The sequence below is a fragment of the Armigeres subalbatus genome, chromosome 3, assembly GCF_024139115.2.
Source record: "Armigeres subalbatus isolate Guangzhou_Male chromosome 3, GZ_Asu_2, whole genome shotgun sequence".
NCBI lineage: Eukaryota > Metazoa > Arthropoda > Insecta > Diptera > Culicidae > Armigeres > Armigeres subalbatus.
Window position 1 is genome coordinate 367947037 of NC_085141.1, and position 23484 is coordinate 367970520.

Consider the following 23484-nt stretch of genomic DNA (forward strand, 5'->3'; position numbering starts at 1 on the left):
GTGTTATACTTTGTTACACTAAAAGGTGGGGGAGGGGGTGGGTACTACCAAATGTTACGCATAACGCGAATAAAAAATATTTTTAATATTTTTTAACACTGATTGAATTAATTGCTGACATGTCATGATCAAGACGATAAATACGCATCAACCTATAGGATATATCCTCTTCAAAACCATACCAATCATAATTGTCCCATGTTAGTCTTTGTAGTTTTAAACTTTTTATCTCAGAGCTGGATATATTGATGTTTTTTTTTTTTTTTAATTTTTAAAGACGTCGACTTTTGTTTGAAAAATTGTGGCTACATTTCGAGGATTTTTTGTCTCACGAAGAATATTCACGATTTTTACAGATTATATTATTTGATGGAACGACCTCGGGAACGTCGCTTTGATTGGTATTATGTTTCATGATTAGATCATCCAAACTAAGCCAAGGAAACCCAGAGAGTTTTCATTCAAAGCGCATTTTAGCTCAACCACTTAAAACCTGTTAAAAAAACAGCAAAACCCAAATGTTTCGGTGAAGGAAAATAAATCTGCCTTTAAAATTTTCACAGTTACGCGTTACATGGGGGAGGGAGGGGGTACAAAAAATGTTACTTTTTGTTACGGGGGGGGAGGGGTCAAAAACTCGGATTTTTGCGTTACGTAATTTGTGAACAGACCCTAATTACGATTATCGATTCTGCGAGCATAAACCAAAAAAATCATACAAATTTAACACAGCTTGAAATGTGGAACTGTTGAATGTGAAATTTAGTCTTAAAAATGTTACACACTAATTTATTATATTTGTTAAAAATGGGTAAAAACAGATCGAAAATTATCATTCCAAATAAAAACTGTATCTACCCAACTGGCCAAAACAGTTTTCAATGTTTTCACGATAACTTTGTTTACATATTCCAAAGGAAATATTCTCTTCATATGCCATTCTACAATTTCCACAACATTTTCAAATCATGAATTTGATTTCGGCTTTAACGCTAACAACGTGTATTATGCGTCTCGAGAAAAACACAAATATTGCGGATTCCTGCTGGTTACATCTCAGGTAATCGCAACAGCCACTAAATACAACAGAGTCAATATGAATCTTCCCCATCTTGCCATGTGCTCTCTATGTGCTCAGTGACTCTGGTGGTCTCTCACTAATACAATCGAGCACTGCTGTCAATTGGCAAAAAACACGTCGTTTTGGTTTCAACGGGAAAATTGTCCCTATCTTTTAACCCGGCGGCTATCTTGACGTTTATGTCGTTTTCGGTTTTAAACCTGGGTCAGGTCCGACCCCGACTCTGAATAACCGAACGAAAAACGAATCGGGATCGAGTCAGTATGATGGTGTTAGTGAGAACTCTAGCCCTATCATCTGTTTTGTTTTCAGTTCGCACTTTTATCAGCTGGCAGAAATATAAATATTTTATCAGATTTTATACAGATTTCATCTTTTGAATTTTGTTACTAATGTTATTTTGTTTCTCATTATATAAATTAAATGGGGAAGTCAGATTATTCTTCTGTTAATTGTTTATTTTAAAAATGACAATTAATCCATCAATAAATTTATGTGATTTGAAGCTTGTGATGAATGGCGACGGCAATGTGGATTGCCGTGAAGGAATTTTGGCGCTCTGGAACATTTCCGGTAATTATGCCAATCCGTGTTTTCCGATAAACTGTTATACTGATTCTATGTGGCGTTCTGGGTAACAGTGATTGTGTTACATTTGAATTATCAATTATGCCATTCAAATGTAATAGAACAAGAAAATATGGAAACACAATTTAATAGAAAAATTATTGAGATTTGGGGCCTTTTATTTCAAAACAAAGAATCAAATCGCACAAGAGTTGACTAGCATTTTTGTATTTTCCTCCCAAGAGGGGACCCTTTGGGATAAACCGCGATTTCACCAAAATTAAATATACAAGGCAAAAACCAAATATACAAGAAAGGCAAATCATTTTTTCTCTACATAATTTTCCACTACATAACATGAGATTCAACATAATAAATATCAACGGGGTAAAATATGTCTTTGTCGGTTTTTTAACGAATTACAACTAAAAATCCTGCTTCCACTCTAAAATTATGCTCAATTCGTATAAAACTGTTCCTAAATTTATATTTGAATTTATTTTCTGGCCAAGTATCATCGGGAGTGTTACTAGGTAGCAAATATACCCTCTACAAGGTGAATAATTAATAAAACTATTGTAAATAATCAAAAACGTATCATTGGTTGATGGCAATATAGTTATCACTGCCTTATAAAGGGTTAATATCAAGGTTAATACATTGTGTTTATATTCTTCAAATCCGTATTTAAGGTTACGTAGGTACGTAAGGTTAAATTATTCACAGAGCTGCAATAACGAATAAAATAATAGTATGAACATTTTGGTATAAATAATACTCCGATACTCCGGTACGCTATTTTCCCACTGAGAGAGCAATTATAATTAAAGCATATAATCGAATACACAACGTAATAGTGAATAAATAGCAGCTACAGCTACCTTCTCGTCACTGCATTTATCAATCACATTTTCAACAAAATTTTTAACCCTCATTTTGTTAATAACGGAGATACCGTCTGAAGTAATCAGCAAAAAATATGTTGGTATCTGAAATCAATCAGAGAAACTTGAAGACAACACACAATGAAAATAATCCATTTTTACGTGGAAGACAGCAACAAAATTTATAAATTCAACAAATGAAACAAAAACGATTAAAACTCAAATACCCATCCGCACCCTTCCGTTTCTTTCATGTTTTCATTTTCCTTTAGCGTAAACATAAACACCTGTTTGACAGTTTTTGTTCGAATGTATTGGTGAACCTAGGTTCGATCTCGATAAATCGGCAGAGCGAACCTCATTCATTTTGGGTCGGATCTGGTGCGGATCGCGATCCAACCTGAACGAATAACCGAACGTTTTGACAGCTGTTAGAGCGGATCCGGGGCAGAACTAGGTTCGACCCAGCAATAACCGAAAACGACATTACCTTCGCAGTCGAGCCTGCGAGCGTAAGACCGCTGCGGTATTCTAGAAAAAGATAAGCGCGACAATATATTGTGCAGTAGTTATTTCTCGCGTGATTTTTGAAAACGTCGTAAGTCCAAAAGAGAGACTCTCTTTCATTACGCTCTCTTTTGCTAATATCTATTCTAGTTTAAAATTTGTTGCAATATTTTCACCTCAGCATACTAGACAAAGCTATTTTCTTCAGATCAGTGCTGGAAAATCCAATGTAAATGTTAGCATGGCTTTGTAATAAACGAAAGAGAAAGTAAACAAAGAGCCCGAATAAAAAAGTCCAATAGAATTACAATAGAAATTATTGTAACAATATGATAAATTCAATTGTAAATACAATAAACTCTATTGTTGCTCACAATAGAATAACAATTAAGAATATTGTTTTCCACCATAAATCCTATTGTAAATGGCAGTTTTACAATAGAAAATAGGGGTTGTTAGTTACCGTAACAATAAAAAAATCGTTTTTTTCTCGAACAAATTTTTGCCTTTACAATAGAATTTATTGTAATTCTATTGTCAAAATTTTTCTGCCAATAGATTTTATTGTTCTTTTATTGGAACAACAATAAGGCAATTTAATTGGTACAATAGAAGAACAATAGAATTGATAGATCATCAATAAAATGTATTGTAATTTTATGATATTTTAATGTAATTCTATTGTATTTTCTTTTCGGGAGAGCCTCTCTTTTGGACTTACGACGTTTTAGAGATTTAATCGAAAAGAAATCTGAAAAGGATTGTTTATTATAATAATCATATTATTTTTTTTATCGCAAATAGTAAAGACTGCCTTTTTTGAGTATTTATTACATATTTCCTACAAGATGGAAATTTAAAAGTGAAATGTTTAAGGAAGGATTTAAAGACCAAATAACTTGATTGAAAAAAAAACTTGTTACAGAAAAAATGTTAGAAGCATTCAAAGTAAGAGTTGGCAGAGAGCAGGGACCAGTACAACAGGAAACGCGTGTCGAAAAGCATTTTCAATTCCTGAAATACTTTCCAAAGTTTTGGACATCGACGAAGAACTTATTGTTAGATTTCGTAATATTTTAATAGCAATCAATTGCCAAGATCCGTTCAATCTTAAAAAAAAATGATGACTGTTATAGAAAAACATATCGGAAAAACATATAAATTCCAACAACAGTGCATAAAGTACTCGCTCACGCTGGAAGTATAATAATCAATTCGCCGGCTCCTCTTGGCATGAACAAACAGCAGAGTGCCAACCTAAACTACTAAAAAATGTCGTACCCATCATGCTAGGAAAAGGTCACGAGTTGATAATCTACATGAAGTATTTATTCGAGCTATGAATACTTTGATAAGTTTAAGGTTTAGGGACTAGAATACGAAAGAAGGTATCACTTGAATATCCAGGTTTTGTGAAATCACTTTTAATATTCGAAGATCTTGCCAGCTCTGAAAATTTAAACACTGAAGGCAATGCACTACACGAACTAATGAACAACTGGATGTTGATTTTGCTTTTGATGAAAATGAGTAGAACTGCTTGTAAATTAGATTTAGTTAATAAATTCAATTATTATGACAATTTTATTGGCCGGAGAAGGGAACCCCCTCACAAAAAACAAAACAATACTAGTGTTCCCTCTCTACACCACGGCAGGCTACTGACTGATACTTCTGCCAATACAATACAACCATAACAATATTCCTCAATCTACCCAAAAGCAACTACAACCAACTGGCGCCTGCTTCCTTACCATCTTCGATCTACAGCGAAGCATCGCTGATATTCCAACAAATTTATCAATGAAAATTATGTTTTCATTCATTTATTTAGTCTACATCTAAACAAATAACACTAATCAACAATTTGACACGATTCGAGGCCACATCTCTTGTGCCCCACGCTCACCAAGTTTTATTTTGTAGTATATTCATCCTTGCAGTATAAACAATAGAGACAAATCATCAACTTAGTTAAAGATGTTGTTATGTGTCCAGTAAAAATAATGGAAACATATTAAAGAATATACCTTTCGACTAGTTTGAATGATTTATAATGTACGGTAAAACATATTTCCAGAAAGGAGGGGGGCGTAGATAAGTGTGTGTGGGGGGGAGGGGGAGGTTTGGTAGACAAATAATTCTTCATCAAATTACCTGATTGATAAAACAATTTTATTATACAACATATTTTAAAAAAAGGGGAGGGGGTCAGATCTTGGCTAGGAGGGAGGGGGCTTCCATCTCTCCTATTTAATCTTAGACACAGCAACCATATTCTAGTTTTGATTTGCATTTGAACTGTTCCTAAAATAAAAACAAACGTTCAAGTTTATTGTTCAGGAATACGTAGCTCATTACTGGATTAAATACTTCTTACACCTTCCGGATATGACTAATTTTATGTTGAACTTACTAGAATACTATCAGAAAATGCGGAAAAACCAAAAAATATTTTTGGCCACCACTTTGTATGGAGCCGCCCCATAGTGCATGGGTGGGAAATATGAATTTACAATAAGTATTCCCATTGAAAATTTGTACACTGGAGTCGGTTTTTAAGCGGGGATACGTACCGCATAAATCCAAAAACCTGTATAAGAAAATCACAAAACAATTAAAAAATCCGCATGAAAACGACTCGCGCAAAAAGCGACTCCACTATATTCTTATTAAGTCATATGCTAAGTATAGGTAAGAAATTGAACAAGACGCTTGAATTGAATGCTACGTTTTGATAGGGCAAGTGAATTGAACAACTCAGTTGATTTTAATTGACTTGCCAAAAGTTGAAAATGTTCAACTTTCTTTTCGTTCAAGTGAATTGAATTAAGGTGTTTACACGTTCAGTTCGCGTTCGATTCAAGATTCACTTGCCTTATCTAAACGTTGCATTAGAAGTTCAATTCGCATTCAATTCAAGTGACTTGCTCAATTCACTTGAACTGTTTAAACGTAGCAGAAGACTTTTGTTCAAATCAATTGAATGACAAGAAAGTTGAACATGCACAACTTTTGGCAAGTCAATTGAATTCAACTGTGTTGTTCAACTAACATAAAGTCGAGTCAAGTACGAGACACTGAAGACGACCTTACTGTTGAGGTCAAAATACGTATCTGTCAAAGTACAATCAAAAGGTGTAATTAAAGGGGAAGGTACAAACTCGTCTTATATCAAGTGAAGACATTCCACTAAAAAGCTCAAAATAGGGGAAATGTTCCGATCTCCATCTCACTGTACATATATCCATCTCATCGTTAAACAAAGAAATACGGCACCAAATTCATCGCTTCTTTTTGTCAACATGCGTGCTCACTGTTGAAAAAAATCACAAAAATAATAAACAAACTAAATTCCTTACCATTGCTTTGTTTTTGATGGGATGGAAATAGGAGCTATGAGATGAAGTGGCGAACCGCTCCCCTAATTTTCTTAATAACTTGACCTGTCAAAATGTACAGTCAGCCAAGAAAACTAGTGATAGTCAGAGGCGCGGCCACGTTCCGAACCGTGGGTAGGACAAAAATTGGATTATCAAATCTATATTATATTTTATGGAATTTCAAAACCTTTTCGGAGATCCTCCCGGATTTCAAGGGAATTTTCTGAACATTCTCAGATAAGTTATTGAACTCCCTATGACTATTAGGACAATAATGACATTTCTAGTGTTTATCGAATATGTCTAAAAAGCGTGTCTTTAAACATTTTTACAAATTTCCAGAAGTGATTATCGATTCCTGTAAATTTTATAAAATATTGGATGATTTCAAGCAATTAGCACTTAGAGGAATTCGAACCTTTGGAAATCTTTCACAACAATCTACCAGTAAAGCTTATGATCGTCCAAAAATCTTTAAGAGGGTTTTGTACTATCTACGGGTTTTCAGAAATCTCAAGAACAATGTTACTCCGAATTTCAGACTTTTTTCTTTCTAACTTCTAAAATTTCTTGCAAACGTAGGTATATTTGTGATTCCTATAGATTCCAATAAACTCTTAGAAGCTTTCAGAACCCTTCTTCTCATAGGCCTGCTACCAGACATCCGGATGTGCTTCAATCATCATGAATTGCTTCATATTCGCGAATTTATGCGATTGTTCTCTCATATCCTTGTCTAGTTTCTCAAATTTTGGAGATGAGCTAAGCAGTCTAGTGACTTTCTTCCTTATAGACAGGTGGTCAGGCATAGATTACATCACTTTTCTAAGTGAATCCTTGATCTATATTTCTGTTCATCTACCGAGTTAACTAAATCTCCTTTCCGTGGTATTGTGGGGATGCAGAGGTTTTCTCGGTCTCTATTAACAACAATAACTACACACGAACATTCCTCTCCTTTCCCAACTGACTGGAGCCGTAGGCAATAAATACCAACCGTTATTCACTTGGATTGTAGCGCAACTTACACCAGTTCTAACCAATCTCGGAGAAGCAACTATTGACAAGTACAGTTAGTATTAGCTAAGTTAAGTTAGGCTATATCCTTGTATTCAACTTATGAATAATTCACAGTCAGCCTGTCAATTCTTATAAAATTTCAGAAATTCTCTGAGGCTCCCTGAACTAGCAGAAAGAATTACGTACTTCCCAAAAATTTTCAACCAAATTTATGGAAAAGCAGACTTCAAGACTTCTTGGAAAATTTCAATACATCATTGAGCACTTTTTGGAATGAAAAGAATTCCTCTTAGACTTTGAGAAGCCTTCGGACTAGTTTTTACCTTTACAATCCCTGGAAACATCGACTTTGAAACGTTCTAATGATATTTTGTAGATCTAGGAATTGATAGTATTAGAATTTGTAGTTATCCAGGTGGTATGTTCTTGCCAAAATCATGGGTAGGACACTTGTCCCACCCACTCCCGGCGCCACTGGTGATAGTCATACGAATTTCTTATGTTTTTTTGCTATAAGAATCGCTCATAAACTTCATACGATTTTCTTATGAACTGTGTGTTATATGACCGAGAATGATTTTCATAAGTGAAAATGTTAAGTCTTTTCAGAGCCCATAAAGAAATTCATAAGAGAATCTCATGAACATCAAAAACTTTTGCATATGAGGATCATAATATTTTCAATACGATTTTTATGCATGTTGTGTACTCCAACGAGAGCAAATGAAAAAAAAACATAATAAAATCGCCGGAAATTATTAAACAACATAATATTTTATTTTTTCCTGTGTTTGGTGCGTTTACATTTTGTTAAATAAAATTTAAGCCAACCTTAACTAATATTCGCGTATTATCATAGACATAATATATGGCATGTTAAACGATACTCTATTCAATGTATTCAAACCAATATTAAATGCCGCGGACTCATCCTATTGATATTTGGTCGAGGTTCTGCTGAATAAGGCCAATAAAAATCCCTATTTTTACCAAAATTGTCGTGTAGCAGATTCAATTATTACAAACCTCAGCCCTATAACTGGGGATTTCCTACAACAATTGTACGCATGAATTGATATGGGTAAATTTCCGATTTCCCTTTTAACACTGAATTAATCAAAAGGCCGCTCGGTGCGGTTTTGCAGAACCTCGACCACCACCCGTCTAGATGATTACATTACATGATTATTGATTACACCAGTTGATAAGACTCAAGAATCGTCGGTGTTTTTTCTTCTGCTGGTGGGCTCGATGAGCTGCATCGACAAGGTTCTGAAAAATATAAATTATGATTTTGGAAGTGAATATTTAACACAATACACAACTTTAACAAAAGGAATCATTTACTAACATTTGCATTCCTCAAATTTACAATGGATTCTTAACTGCGCTCGATCTGGAGATTGTGAGGAAATTTTCGAAGTTTCCTCGGTTGATGGTCTACTTCTGTCTACTTATACTTCGCCATGATGACTGCTCATTTCATAAGATTTGTGTTATGAGTTTTTCACATCAAGAGAAGTGATGAATATCATAAGACACCTCTTATGAAACTCGATTATTTTTTCTACGGTTCATAAGATTAGGCTTATGATGTTTCTAAGATAGTTTAGTTGAGTGTAACAATTGGGTGCGTCATAATTTGAACAAAATAGCTTTTCATTTTATGCACACTTTAATGTAATTTGTTGAAATATTTATTATTGAATGATAAAATCTATTTGCTTGTTCCATAAACAATACTGTAAAGCTATAAACAAAGACGGGAAATGTTCCAATAGGACGTCGTCAGCTGCATTCTAGCAAAAATTCCGCTTGAAGCCCTTTCAAAACATCAATGTAATATGGCATATACACTAGTGACATCTGCTGTTCGATATCGTAAGCTTTCAATGTTCCTTCCACACACACGAGGTGGAGAACAGTCTTGAAGAAAATGAAAGTATACAGCTAGAATTTAGTATGGAGATACAATGAAATCTCTTTTATTGTTTAGAACTGTAAAACAAGTCGTGGGTACAAAAAATCTAAAAAATATTTGTTGCTTTTTGACCTAGCTTTCATATTGATGCGATGCGTAGTTGATGAGAACGGATGATTTGTCCATACAAGGAAATTCATTTTACTTTAAATGTTGTGGCGCCATCTCGTTCAAACAGCACCTTTGTCTTTGCCTTATTGGAATTCCAAATTTACTGTCAGTGTCATTCCCATCGAGCAGAAGACCTGTCATTCCAAAAAATCGCGCGCAACATATGGCAAGGGTTCATTTGAACCAGGGGGAGAAGGCGGAGCACTGAATCCCTACCCCAACATGTGCGACATCTGGATTTGGTTCTAAACTGTAAACAACAGTGTTAATTCTCTACCACCTTTTTGTTATGGCGAGGCAATTTTTATGCACACTTTTGTTTTCGATATTTTAACAAAATTAAACACTCAATCATGCAGCATTATAACGATGTGGTATGCTCGAGATACCTGCTTGATTATAGGGACTCGAAAAAGAATTTATTTGCAGTAACTAACCGAATATAAAAATGTTCGCATTAACGATTGCGCCCTAACACCGGTTCTAAGATTCGATGCAGAGTACACGAGCTTTGTTCGCCAGTGGCAGGCGTTGGAGGCCCTTGATTTGAACCAGCACGAATAAATAAATATGTTTATATTACTATTTGAATATAGTAAGTACGAAAAATATCGTACTCGTTTTGTTGTAGTCGGACGCTGTTTTACCCGGTCTGTTGTTCACGTTGAAATTCTTCGTTAAACTCAGGTTTTTTTCTACGAATGTATATTCGAGTTACTGTACTGAATACCGCGATCATTTTGTGCGTTGATTTCAATTGAAAGCAGCTTTCAAAATTCAGAATTCACTAAATTCGTTTCATCAAAAAAATCAAGTGCCATTGTTATTCAGACAACCTCCCAATGGATACGCAATGCAAAAAGTGTACCACAGACATTGATGTCATGAAGGGATTGTATACTGTGTGCGAAGGAATGTGTGCGAAGAAGTTCCATGCAGCATGTGTTGGTGTCAGTGAGGCTGACCTGTGCGTACTATCCAATAACATTATTTGGATATGCGATGAGTGCATGTTTGAATTTCGCAAGGCAAGAGATGCAGCTTACGAATCACTCGGACACGTTAACTCTACATCCACGTCATCGATCGCAACTGAGCTGGAAGAACTGAAAACGCAAGTAACGAAAATCATCAATGCAGTAGCAAAAATCGACGAGTCACTCCATCCACCCGTTCCAGCACACTCAACTCCTACATCGACTTCGAAATCGTCTAATAATGTCAGTACTTGTGAAACTAATCAAAGCCGTAATGAATCGTTTTCGATGGTGTTGACGAATATTGACCGCTGTGTAACAGAAAATGATATCGTTCGCCTGGTATCCGTTTCTCTAACCGCTCCTGAGACCGAATGCTTGAAACACAGACAAACAGACATAACACTCGTCAAATTTCCATCGTTCATTGATTTACTGGTCAATTCAAATAATCATTAGTTGGCCAATCGAACACTCGTGGCGCGTGCATCGTTTTTGCTTGAGTTTGACGTTTGCTCACTACCGCCATCTGGTTCGTGATTTGCCCAACTAACTGAAATCAACAGATGTCGTTAGTGTTTGAACGACGATGTATTTGATGAGTAAATGTTCAATGTGTTATGTCTGTTTGTCTGTGCTTGAAAGTTACTAAATTGGTACCGAATTGGAAGAAATGTGAAGACTTAGACTTTATATCGTTTAAAATAGTTTTGAATAGAGGCCTGAATAAGAGAAACGCGGATAGAAAATATGACTCTGCCAACACTGCAATCAATCTTCTTCATCAAAGAGCAACACATGAAAAGGAAGAAATGGTTTATGTAGATAAAATCTCACAATCCGCTATTGATTGTGTCCACATCACATGGGAATAGAATCCAATAAACAATGCAATTTCATTTCAGAATCTATAAATCACTTGCATATATTATTGCAAACTGCATTCAAATTTGTTTATTTAAAAATGGCATAAAAACAAATTTAGCCGTTTTCAGTATTTGAGCCAACATTTTGGCTGCTTGACAGGTCTCCCGCTCGATTGGCTGCTGTTTTTTGACGGTTCGATTGGCGGCACATACCTATCCGCGTTTCTCTTATTCAGGCCTCTAGTTTTAAATAAACGTTGGAAAGAACCTGCTTTGAATGCAAAAACTTGGCCTATAGGTGTGAAATATCGAGAGTTTATTAGTAGATTAAACGATACATGGAAACCGGTAAATGTATAAATGGCTTCGTATTTGAATAATTTGTTTTCCTGATTTTGTAATGTGGTGATTGATTTTATTGTATGTATTTCGGTAATGTGAATGTTAGTATGGTTATTAATTGTTTGTAAAGTTAAAGTTGATGAAATTTATTGTAAATGACTGTTGAAAATATGAAATGATGTAAAATAGGTTAAGTAATTCAATAAGATCAACAAAGATACCAAATAAACAAATATTTGGTGGATTTAGGTAAAAATGTGATCTACCGTTGAAAAAGTGAACGATGGAACTTATGTTGAGTGAGACGTCTGTTTATCTGTGTTTATAGTGTCTTTATACCGGAGTTGTTCGGCCCAATAACACAAAGTCCACTTTGGGTAAATTAAGATCAATATAATTAATTGCGTGTAATTAAAAGCAAACTTACTAGTGCTGGAAAAGTAATTTTACTCAAAATTTAGGTTATTGATACCAACTTTTAAGTAGTTTTGGTTTATTGTGTACGACTCCTTTTATTTTCCACCGGACAAAGAACTGTCATGCACTTTATGCATTTTCCTCATTTGCCACCCGCCACCCCCTTTGACGAAGTTTTCCGCACAAAACAAATCATGCTACTCACTCACTCACACATGTGCACATCAACATCAAAACCATTCTAGGAATGTTCAATCACTACGAAGAATCGATACATATTTTAGCAATCATAAACAGTTTCCAAAGTAACGCGATGTCTAAAGCAGAACAGATATTACCTTTCAATTACCTAGATTTGTTTCAAATTACATGCACTAGTAGTTCACAAATTATTCTGACCTGTTCTGACTATTAACTCTTGAATGAATATACGATAAATCCTTGAATAAATCGAATTATTTTTAATAGATGTTTTCAAAGCATCTCTACTCTTTCTCGGCAGTACTTGTTTTCATTTTCTTTCACTTTTGACACACTCTTCAAAGTCTTCAAGCGTTGTTTTGCTTATCTGTGAAAAAAGAAAAAAGGTGGAAAATTGCCGCAAATGAAGTGAAAATAATTGGAACCGCTCTTTCGAGATTGTAAACAAACGATGAATTTGTAAGTAATTAGTGGGAAGTGAAATTGTAGGTGAATGACTCTGAAGAGACTATCACGACCTCATCTTGTCTCTTGTTTGCAGTTTCATCCCGAATGATCAGCTGAAGCGGGAGGGGGTTTATATCCAGCATCATCTGCCTGCGCAATTGCTTCCACAGGTCCTCCAGCAGGCCCATCCTCATTTGCAGCAAACTCAGCTACAGCATCATCAACAGTTCCATCAGCAATCGCAACCCGTCAGTACCTCCCACATAGCCGTCGATTCCGTAATTCCGATCGAGAACTTGAAAAAGGAATTTGATCCGTACGAAAAGGTACCTCCACCGGTTTCACAAAATGTTGTAGTGCAGACGATTCCACATGACGTCAACATACCGTCGATGGTGGCACAGGTAATGGCTTTTACCCGGTCACCTTTTAATGATTCTATTTTATGATGATTTGTTGCACTTCAAATGCCTATTTCTCCATATTCCACTTTACAGGAATCCGGCTCACAAACATCGACCCTCGTGACAACTACGGCCAGTACACTAGCCACAGGAAAAAAGAAAAAGAAGCCCAAGGCCGCCAAAACAATTGTTCTGCCTCCTCTGCCGGAGGGATTCATCATCAAAATTAAAGAAGAGTACACCGAAAATTACGTCCGAACGGTGACCAAAATCCCAGAGGATCAATTTATTCGCACAATTAAACCGGCGGGCAAGAAGGAGCGAAAGTACCACGACTACAACCAGATTAGCGAATACAGATGCGAACTGTGCGGAAAATATTTCAAGGACAAATACAAGCTTAATTACCACGTGAGGATCCACAGTCCGGAACTGTCACACAGGTAGTCAATACTATTGCTTGTCGTTTATTGACCTTTGGGTCCTAAGAGTTCGAAGATCTTCTTTTAGGTGCGAGATCTGCGGAAAGGTGTTTGCTCACCAGTCCACACTAAGCAATCACAAGCGAATTCACTCTGGTAGGTTTCCCACGCTTTCCGGATATGAATCCAAATGAATTAATTTGTTTTCTGTTTGCAGGAGAACGGGCATTTAAATGCAATACCTGTGGAAAAGCGTTTGTGCAGAGTTCAGCCCTGTCTAATCATACTAAGATCCACACGGGCGAGCGCCCGCACGAGTGTCTAATCTGCGGGATTAGTTTCATTCAAAAAATTAATCTGATCTACCACATCCGGATTCACAACAACGAGCGCCCGTATCGGTGCAATGTTTGCAACAAGTCATTCATTCAACAGAGCCATATCAAGAATCACATGAAAGTTCACAAGAAGGACAATCCTCTTGATTGTAGCATTTGTGGTGAGTGGAGAATGATTTTTTTTACAATGGTTATTATATTACCTTTCTCTTATAGGGAAAAACTACACGGATCTCAACGAGCTGACCGAACACTATTCATCCCACACGGTCGAGTTGCCATTTCGCTGCCAAACCTGTGGCAAGTGTTTCGCGCAGGCGAACCATCTCAAAATTCACAAGAAAAACTTTTGCAATAAGACGCCCCAAACATAAGCAAACTGTAGTTGAGCATGCTTCAAATCAATCAAATTATTTATACAGATGATGATAGTCGCACGATAGCAATCGAAATACGATTAGTTTTGCGAAGTCTTTGCTTCCAGTTGAATGCAACAAAATATCCTTTACGATCAATCTGCATTCATGCCGAATAAATGCAGATGCAGATGTAGGTACTGTTATTGACTGGTCATCGTTGTTGAGTTTCCTCCCAGGGATAGAATAATTTATAAGATCTTAGTCTAACTTTAAGTTTTGTTTCTCTTTGTGAGCAGCAATAGAAATGATGGATATCAGTGAAGCCGTTATTCTTAGATTTTCTATTTAAACTGTATACTTTGTGATAGTTAAGTCAAATCTGTTTTAGCAATGCTTCTTCAAAAATTTACCTGTTGACACAGTGCTAAACTGATACAAACAACGTGGATTTACGCAAGATGTCGGTCGAACGTTTCTAGAAGATTTCCACAGGGACTCGATTGCATGATAATTTAGTTGCATGTGAAAATAAAAATATGCTTAAATATGTAAAGGGCTGGTGCATGAACAATTGAATAAATTATGAATTCCGAAAGCAAGAAACTAAAAGGTGCAGCCCAATCGGATTGTACGCTTAGGTGACGTAGGACTACGCAGCTATACGAAATGGATGGTACAGTGAACGTTCGCTAATTGGGGTTTTTCTAGTTGGGGCCAGAGTCTATTATATATAGAGTTGCGCAAAGAGTGAAGCCAAATCTACCTATTGAACTGTCAAACCGTCTACCTATCGAGCAAAGTAAACAAATGCTTGTTGGTAAGGCGGAAGTATTGTTATCGCCTAATGATTATTATGGCGAATTAAAAAGCATAAATAGAAATGTATTAGATTTGATCTAGAAACAGCTTCAAAAAACATCAATACATTCCCCAATAAAGTAGCAACAAGAAACTCACGTGTTTGCATTCTGTGGGTGACTAGGTTATCGAATTAAAAAGCTTTAAAAGTGAACGCTCCCGTGAAGTCACTTGAAGGGTTGAACAAAAGTGGAAGTTGACAACAGAATAACAAGAGCATCATTTAGAATAAGTGTAAGAAGATCCTCTTTGCGTAACTCTATATAATAGACTCTGGTTGGGGGTTCGCTAATTGGGGCGAAACCCAATTAAAAAGCAGTCAAACGTCAGAATGTGATGTCAAAAACGCGTTGACGGTTTGTTTCCGTGTTTGGCGGGATCGATATTTTCTGGCGCGTAAAAATTTCCTTTGTTCAACGCAAAAAGTAAACAACATTGACGCTTGTCAAAACGCCCCAATTAGCGAACGGCATTCGCTAGTTGGGGTGAGGTCGTGCCCCAATTAGCGAACGATCACTGTATTTGACATTATAATTTGTGTCTCCTGGACTCTTTGGACTTTGAGTCTCCAACCGTGAAAAAGGGATTAAAACGACTCATCGGCCGCATCGCCGCTGCAGCCACTCGCCTGTCTTTCAGTGGAGAACATCCTCAAAAATGTGCGAAATAAAGGAAAAATAAGCAGAAAATTAACCAAACGCAAAAATATTTATTTGCAACGTTCGGTTTCCGCCCGCGATGGAAGCATTCGTGTATGGTTTTCTATAGCGCCGGTTGAGAATTGTGAGGTAGTTCAAGAATTAATTACATACAGTCCTTTGGAAAAAATCTCCATCCAGACAGACTATTCTGCTTAAGTTTTCGAGTTTTCTTCATTCGATGACGATGATGATCCTGTAGAGATCCTTTATTTTCAATAATGCGCCTTTTCAAACACTAAGGTGCCCGCCAGAGTAGACGCGACGCCGCTTCGCACTTCGCGTCTACTCTGGCCGCACCCTAAAGCAGCTAAACGAAAGTTTCTACTGGGGTCGTTCAAAAATGATGTCACAGGTTTTAGGGGAGAGGGGGTCTAAGATTTTGTGACAGTAGATGTACTGCCGTTCTACGCATAATTGTCCCATGTACATAGGAAATCCCAGCAAACATGGGACAAATATGGGTATGAGGGCAGTGTACTAGGTATACAAAAAAGCGTGACAAAGGAGGGGAAGGGGGTCTAGAAATCCCAAAAAGTAGTGGACGTCATATTTGAATCGCCCTGTGAAAAGTGAAATTTTCTGGCAAGATTTTTTTTTTCTGTTAGTTATTGGAAATAAAATCGATTTTTTCCACAATTATATACAAAAGAAAGTTGATTCAAGATGAGTTTTCTTCAAAGTGAAAAATTAATCGCTTAGCGATAACAGGAAGCTACCATACGGTAGCTGAATTACAAGCGCGCGAATGGAATGTTTCAATGGATGAAAATTTTAATCACTAACATCAACCAAGCTACCACGCCAAACACCGATGCCACCGAAACCGTCCAATGGGCAAATCAACCCTTTCTTTTAAGAAAATGTTGATCCTTAGAAAAACCAATTTTCTTTCCCCAATGCGCATTTCCAATAAGGGGCGATTCAAATATGACGTCGACTACTTTTTGGGATTTCTAGACCCCTCCCCCTCTGTCACGTTTTTTGTATACCTAGTACATCTACTGTCACAAAATCTTAGACCCCCCCCCCCCCCTAAAACCTGACATCATTTTTGAACGACCCCTAACTAACTGCAACCAAACGCTTGTCAGACCCTTGCGTTGAAATTTCACTTCGTGCTGCTATAAGGCATTTTATGAGACAGATCGAAACAGCTGATTTTCTCGTGTTTATCTACTTTGACAATCAGAACCAGTTTGTTTGGTTATTTCGCGCTGAACATTTCAATGGGTCGGATTATCAATTCTACCTATTTTACTTTTCGGTTTCTAGAGCTTAAGAACAAAGCTTTTCATACGATTTCCAATACGTGTTGCTAGATTATTCATACCATTGCATTCTAAGCATAAAATGCTGAATGAATAAAAAGTAAAACGTTAGAAAAATTATGTTGTGTTTGAACCTAACGGAAAGTTCACGCAGAATCATACCAAAACAAAACATAAAATGTAAATGATCGGGCCGCCGCGAAACGTCTCATAAAATACCTTATACTCCATTGCACAGTGACGTCACGCATGACTTTTGACAGGTACTGATCCTGTTGTTTACAGATGAATAAATTTTAATTTTAAGATACTTCTGTTAATCGTTGGATTATCTGGTCGATAATTACTAAAACTTGGTTGTTTTTGAATGGGGAATATGCAGAAAGTCGTGAAATACTATAATGAAATACTCAAATTTCAAAAGGTTCGAAAAATTTCTAAGTCCAAAACGTAAATAACAGGACCAGTACCTGTCAAAATTGTGAGGTTAGGTTCACCGCGCGCAATGATCTATTGTCCGACGGACACTCGATGACTTTTCGCTAAGACGCCACCATATGGAATACAATTTTAGCATCGCCACTGGTGGTGGCGCGGGATCGCAACAGACGCCATTTTTGTAATCAACCCTTTCTTCTAAAAAAAATGCTAGTTCGTCAACGTTGTCGTTTTTTAACCTCGTTTTAACGATGTCATCTCGGTGAAAAAACGGGACAAACGCGCTTGCAAAACAGGACATGTAAAAAATCCTTGTGATAAAATTCAAGAGCTGTGGAAATTTCAAAATTTATGGACTTAATTTTCATAATCCGTGTAAGGCATAAGAAATATTTTAGAGGTAATCATTCACCACCATAACCTTTTATTGTAGAATAATAAGAAGAATCTTCTGTTGTATTAAGTTAGTTGTGGAAAAATAATAAACTACAAATATTTATTTTACTCTTCAATGGGACGCGGACAAAAGCACGAAGCAGTAGAAAATAACGCATCCTCAATATAAAACAAAATTGGAAACTTAAAAAAAATTGATCCACTCTTAGACATGCATTAGGGTTTTTGTATTGACCAATATAAAAAACTTTTCCTATTCTGAACATTTGAAAATAACAAACAATAGTCAAAGCACAGACAAACAGACGTAACTCTTCATATAAATTGTTCGAAAAATTATCGTCATACCTTTTTCAGAAAACACTACAGTGATCGTTCGCTAATTGGGGCACGACCTCACCCCAACTAGCGAATGCCGTTCGCTAATTGGGGCGTTTTGACAAGCGTCAATGTTGTTTACTTTTTGCATTGAACAAAGGAAAATTTTACGCGCCAGAAAATATCGATCCCGCCAAACACAGAAACAAAACGTCAACGTGTTTTTGACATCACATTCTGTCGTTTAGCTGCTTTTTAATTGGGTTTCGCCCCAATTAGCGAACCCCCAACTAAAAAGCGCCCCAACTAGAAAAACCCCAATTAGCGAACGTTCACTGTACTCTGGTTTACGAGGTGAATACGCTCCCCGGCATCGCGGAGTTGGCTTCCTACTAAGCGCTCAGGCACACTCTGCGCTTATGAAGTGGGAACCTATAAGTGAAAGGATAATCGTTGCCAGATTTAGAACACGGGTCCGAAACCTTACTATAATCGAAGACCACTTTATGATAAAGTGGTCTTCGCTATAATCCAATGTTATGCGCCAACCGATGCTGCCGATCTGCAAGACAAAGAGAACTTCTACAGTCAACTCAATACCGCGTCGTAGATAGAATTCGGAAGGGTGATATCAAGATCTGTTTGGGCGACTTCAACGCGAAGATCCGACAACTCGAACCATGAGGCCATGGTCTCGGAGAAATGAGCGAAATCGGAGAGCTGTTCGCAGAATTTTGTGGTAATAACGACATGGTGATCGGGGGATCGCTCTTCCCTAATCGACCGGTTCACAAGGTCACGTGGGTCTCCCGTGACGGCTTTACAGAAAATCAAATCGACCACATCTGCATCAGCAGAAAATGGAAACGGAACCTTCTTGATGTACGGAATAAACGTAGTGCCGATATCGCGTCTGATCATCACCTTCTCATCGGTGAAATACGCCTGCGCATTGCGCGGATTCGTCGGCAGGAGGAAAGAGTTGGACGACGATTCAACACACGCCGACTGGAAGATGCCACGGTGAAACGGTCCTTCGTTGAAGAACTGGAGACGCGTGCTGCAGATATTCCGGAAGGTGGAAGCTTGGAAGACCAATGGACCGCCATCAAGAATACCTTCATCGCCACCAGCGAGAACAATCTGGGAGAACTGCGCACCCAGAGAAAACAATGGATCACCGATGAGACCTGGAGGAAGATACAGGAGCGAAGAGAAGCCAAAGCCGCGATAGAGCGATAAAAACCAGAGGAGCCAAAGTCTCAAGCCCTCAGTACACTGTTTGTCATGATCACAAATATTTGTCAAGTTTATCCGGATATCTATCAGACTGACCAGAAATCGTCAGGCTGACTTGACAAATATTTGTCATTATGACAAACAGTGTACTGATAGCTTTAGCCCGTCAACGATGATACACGGCTCTTGAGAAGGAAGTAAAACGCTCATGTCGAAGGGACAAGCGAGCGTGGGCAGACTCTCTGGCCGACGAACCGGAACCGCAACCGGGGACATTCGCCTCCTCTACGATATCTCACGACGCTTAAGCGGGGCGAAGATGAATGCAACGATGCCTGTGAAAGACGCGAATGATCAGTTATTGACCGACCCAACTGACCAGCTGAAACGCTAGTTCGAGCACTTCCAGGCCAGCCAGGCCATCACCACCTCGGCATGATCTGCCTAGGATCCGACGTATAACACGCGTCAATACCGAAGCTCCATCACTGACAGCCATCCAAAGCATGAAATCGAATAAAGCCCCAGGGGTCGATCGCATATCAGCCGAGATGCTCAAAGCTGACCCCATGACATCCGCTCAACTACTGCATCGTTTATTTCGTAATATCTGGGACACCGCAACTTTCCCGGTCGACTGGATGCAAGGTATCTTAGTGAAGTTGCCCAAAAAGGGTGACCTGACTGTATGCGATAACTGGCGAGGCATTATGTTGCTGCGTACCGTTCTCAAAGTTCTATGCAAAATTATCCTAGCCCGGATTCAGGAGAAGATCGATGCGACTCTCCGGCGGCAGCAGGCCGGGTTCCGTGCCGGAAGATCCTGTGTGGACCATATTGTCACGCTCCGCATAATTCTGGAGCAGGTCAACGAATTCCAAGAATCCCTTTACTTGGTATTCATTGACTACGAAAAAGCTTTCGATCGTCTCAATCCCGCGAATATCTGGGGCGCCCTAAGACGCAAGGGGGTTCCTGAGAAAATCATCGGCCTCATCGAAGCACAGTACGAGGCCTTTTCGTGTAGAGTGCTGCACAATGGGGTCCTGTCCGACCCTATCCGGGTCGTAGCTGGTGTGAGGCAAGGATGTATTCTATCACCGTTACTGTTCCTCATCGTAATCGACGAGATTCTGGTAGATGCGATAGACCGGAACCAAACCGCGGGCTGTTATGGCAGCCTATAACCATGGAGCACCTAAACGACTTCGAATTGGCGGATGACGTTGCACTCCTCGCGCAACGGCGCTCTGATATGCAGAGTAAGCTCAACAACTTTGCCGAGCGCTCCTCCTCGACAGGTTTAGTCATCAACGTCAACAAAACCAAATCGTTGGATGTAAACACGGTGACTCCTTCCAGTATCACAGTAGCCGGGCAACCAGTAGAAAATGTTGAAAGCTTCCAATATCTTGGTAGCCAAATGGCGTCAGACGGCGCTACCAAGATCGACATAGGCGCACGGATCAAGAAAGCAAGAGTTTAAGAAATATCTGGAAAAACAGGCAGATAAGTGAACGCACCAAAATACGAAGAAATCTGTGCTGTTATACACTAGCGAAACATGGTGTGTATCAATGGAGAACACTCAACTGCTGCAGATGCCTGCGAATCCTGCGATATATAATTCGGGCCTGGTGGCTTCACAACTGGATCTCAAACAACGAGCTCCATCGTCGTTGCCACCAGAGGCCGATAGCAACAGAAATTCGGGATCGGAAGTGGGGCTGGGTCGGCCACACTCTACGTAGGGTCGGAAACTAAATCTGTAAACAAGTATTAGACTGGAACCCAGCGGGATATCGCAGCAGGGGCAGACCCAGAGGCTCATGGCGGCGAAGCCTCAATAAAGAAATAAAAGAAGTCGACCGAAATCTAACCTGGCAACAGGTTAAAGCGATAGCCGGGCAACGCTCAGGATGGAGGTCTTTCAAGTCGGCCCTTTGCACCACCGGAGGTGTACAGGATCCATAAGTAAGTAAGTAAGTTTATCACGTGTTCTCAGCAATTTTTTCACCTGACTACTCAAATGCAATGTATTTGCGACTTGCTGGACAACCAAATAACACAAAGTTTGCATACATTGCGTTGAAATGTAAAAAGTGTTCAGTTCATAGGTATTGCCTTAGGAGGGGCATATTATACCGTCTTACCCTACTAGTTGCGGAAACACAATTAGTTTTAGCAAAATGATCAGAAAATTATCTGATCTTCTTCGGATTCATGATTCTATTTTGTTTCGGAATAGTGCTGGCGACAGTTAGACGCCGCTGCAACACAGTGACCTGGCTTAGTCGCCTTCTTATATTACTCTCGTTGCTTATATGTTACTCTCTGTTGTAATGGGAAAGACCATGAGATAAATCCCTACCCCGCTATTCATTTGGACAGAAATATGTGCAATTCACACCAATGTTGATCAATGATCAGTTACCTAGAACTCGCTTGCTCTAGAGGACTATCGAGCAAAGCACAAAGCACATGTTCCTACCAGATTAAAGAACTTCTTATTTCAATTTACTCCAATGATATCAATATCACTCACTGCCCAAGCCATTACGCCAGTACCTACATGTTACATGTACATCCCATTTTGCACTTGTCGCATCCTAGCGACAACTTTTAATCTTTATTCTTTGCTTTCGCATACAGGCTTCCTTCTGATTTGAGGAGCGTCGATAGACCGATATGCCAATAAAATTAGTTTCATTTTATTTTTATATGTATACAAATAAATTGGTATGAGATGGAATTTCAGCTACTCACATCACACAATTCAATCGTCTGGCAATCAGAAACCAAAAATAACATTTTGCATACAGGAGTAAACGATTCTTTCGAAAAAAGAACTGAGCGATTATCGCCCCTCGGAATCAACACCAGACGCGCGGAAGCATTGCCAAGTGAGGTGTACTTGTTTTGCGTAAATATGGGAATCCCCCATAAAGCACGCTTCTGTAGACGTTCCCGTTCCGATGACTCCCCTTTCCAACTGAACTCGAATCACAAGATTCAGTGTTCGGGTGATCGATTAATGAGATAGACGGTCGAACGGAGTGCGGTATTTAACGGAACGAAAAGAATGAAACCGATCTACACGATACTGGGATTAGTGTTGATAGTGCACTACGATCATTCAATATTGTGCAACGAATCTTCCGAAGAGGATGGAATTCCAAAAAATATTAAGGTTGGTATGTGAAATATGTAAATACAAACAGATTGAGTTCAATTACCAGTCTGTTGTGCAATCTAGGATGCTTCCCATGAGTGATGGTTTCATACTATCATACGAACCATTTGATTGCACATGGTTTTTATTATTCAAACGTAATCCTGTAGATTTTACATATGTTAGGCCAGTACAGTTTTAGAAGCAGAACAACTCGAGTGCAACATGTTTTGAACGATCATACAAAGGAAATATAGATAATCAAAGAAAGTAAGCTCCTTTATGACAAATTAAGCTTGTGATGTGAAATCTGTTAATTTATTCTCGATAGAAGTTACCATTTTATACACGCACAATTGGATTTGAAAAGCAGCTAATAGCGATGCCTCTGCTTATAAATACATTTACCATAATCCGGAGCGGTGTTGGGAAAAACTCAAAATCGCAAAACTCATAAACTATTCAAATCACTCGTGAGTTGAAACGCACCCAACTCCGAACATAAAAAATCATGGCTGAGTTGAATTATCGTAGGTTTTCTTTTGTTCTCCTTCGTAAAATAACAGTAAATTAACCTTCAACACATAGCACAATGGATACTCTTGCGTGCGTAAACAATAAATCGCCCTCAAATTAATTATAAACACTTTTTAAAGCGAAATGATTTTGGAATTTTAGGAAATGAGTGAATTTTAGGAAATGAGTTTTTTTAGAAAAACTCAGACGTGGTGCATTATTTTAAAATCGCAAACGAGTTAGTTTACGCGGGAGCGCTCAATGATTGAGT

At 38.3% G+C, this 23484-nt stretch overlaps 3 protein-coding genes across 7 annotated transcripts in view; 2 read left to right on the top strand and 1 right to left on the bottom strand.

Moving 5' to 3' along the window:
* LOC134226369 (zinc finger protein 675-like) overlaps positions 1 to 23484 on the bottom strand; it is a 143769-nt gene that overhangs the window by 84687 nt on the left and 35598 nt on the right. The window contains exon 4 of one of the 3 annotated variants that reach the window (XM_062707111.1): positions 18650 to 18718. The exons of the other annotated variants lie outside the window; for them this stretch is intronic. Within the exon in view, the coding sequence (XP_062563095.1) occupies positions 18704 to 18718 (15 nt within the window). The 3' untranslated portion in view covers positions 18650 to 18703. Of the gene's footprint in view, positions 1 to 18649; positions 18719 to 23484 lie in introns of those variants that run through there. 3 annotated transcript variants of the gene reach the window in all.
* On the top strand, positions 12638 to 14860 carry LOC134223528 (zinc finger protein 34-like). Of its 2 annotated transcripts, none has more exons than XM_062702695.1 (6): positions 12638 to 12796; positions 12879 to 13188; positions 13282 to 13631; positions 13687 to 13766; positions 13828 to 14109; positions 14165 to 14860. In XM_062702695.1, exons 1-6 carry the CDS (start codon positions 12789 to 12791, stop codon positions 14320 to 14322), a joined length of 1188 nt encoding a protein of 395 aa, XP_062558679.1. In that variant the 5' UTR covers positions 12638 to 12788; the 3' UTR covers positions 14323 to 14860. The 2 variants fall into 2 exon arrangements, with proteins under 2 accessions (XP_062558679.1, XP_062558680.1); XM_062702696.1 differs by having other exon boundaries at positions 13699 to 13766.
* LOC134226370 (phenoloxidase-activating factor 2-like) overlaps positions 22524 to 23484 on the top strand; it is a 33567-nt gene continuing 32606 nt past the window's right edge. The window contains exon 1 of one of the 2 annotated variants that reach the window (XM_062707112.1): positions 22524 to 22715. In XM_062707112.1, the coding sequence (XP_062563096.1) occupies positions 22608 to 22715 (108 nt within the window). In that variant the 5' untranslated portion in view covers positions 22524 to 22607. The remainder of the gene's footprint in view (positions 22716 to 23484) is intronic. The other variant, XM_062707114.1, reaches the window with a different exon arrangement.

Excerpts from the sequence above, each read along its gene's own strand:
- LOC134223528 (XM_062702695.1), top strand. Across the intron at positions 13,632-13,686 it reads AGTCCGGAACTGTCACACAG|ATCTTCTTTTAGGTGCGAGA; the intron begins GTAGTCAATACT and ends AAGAGTTCGAAG. Across the intron at positions 14,110-14,164 it reads TCTTGATTGTAGCATTTGTG|GGAAAAACTACACGGATCTC; the intron begins GTGAGTGGAGAA and ends TTTCTCTTATAG.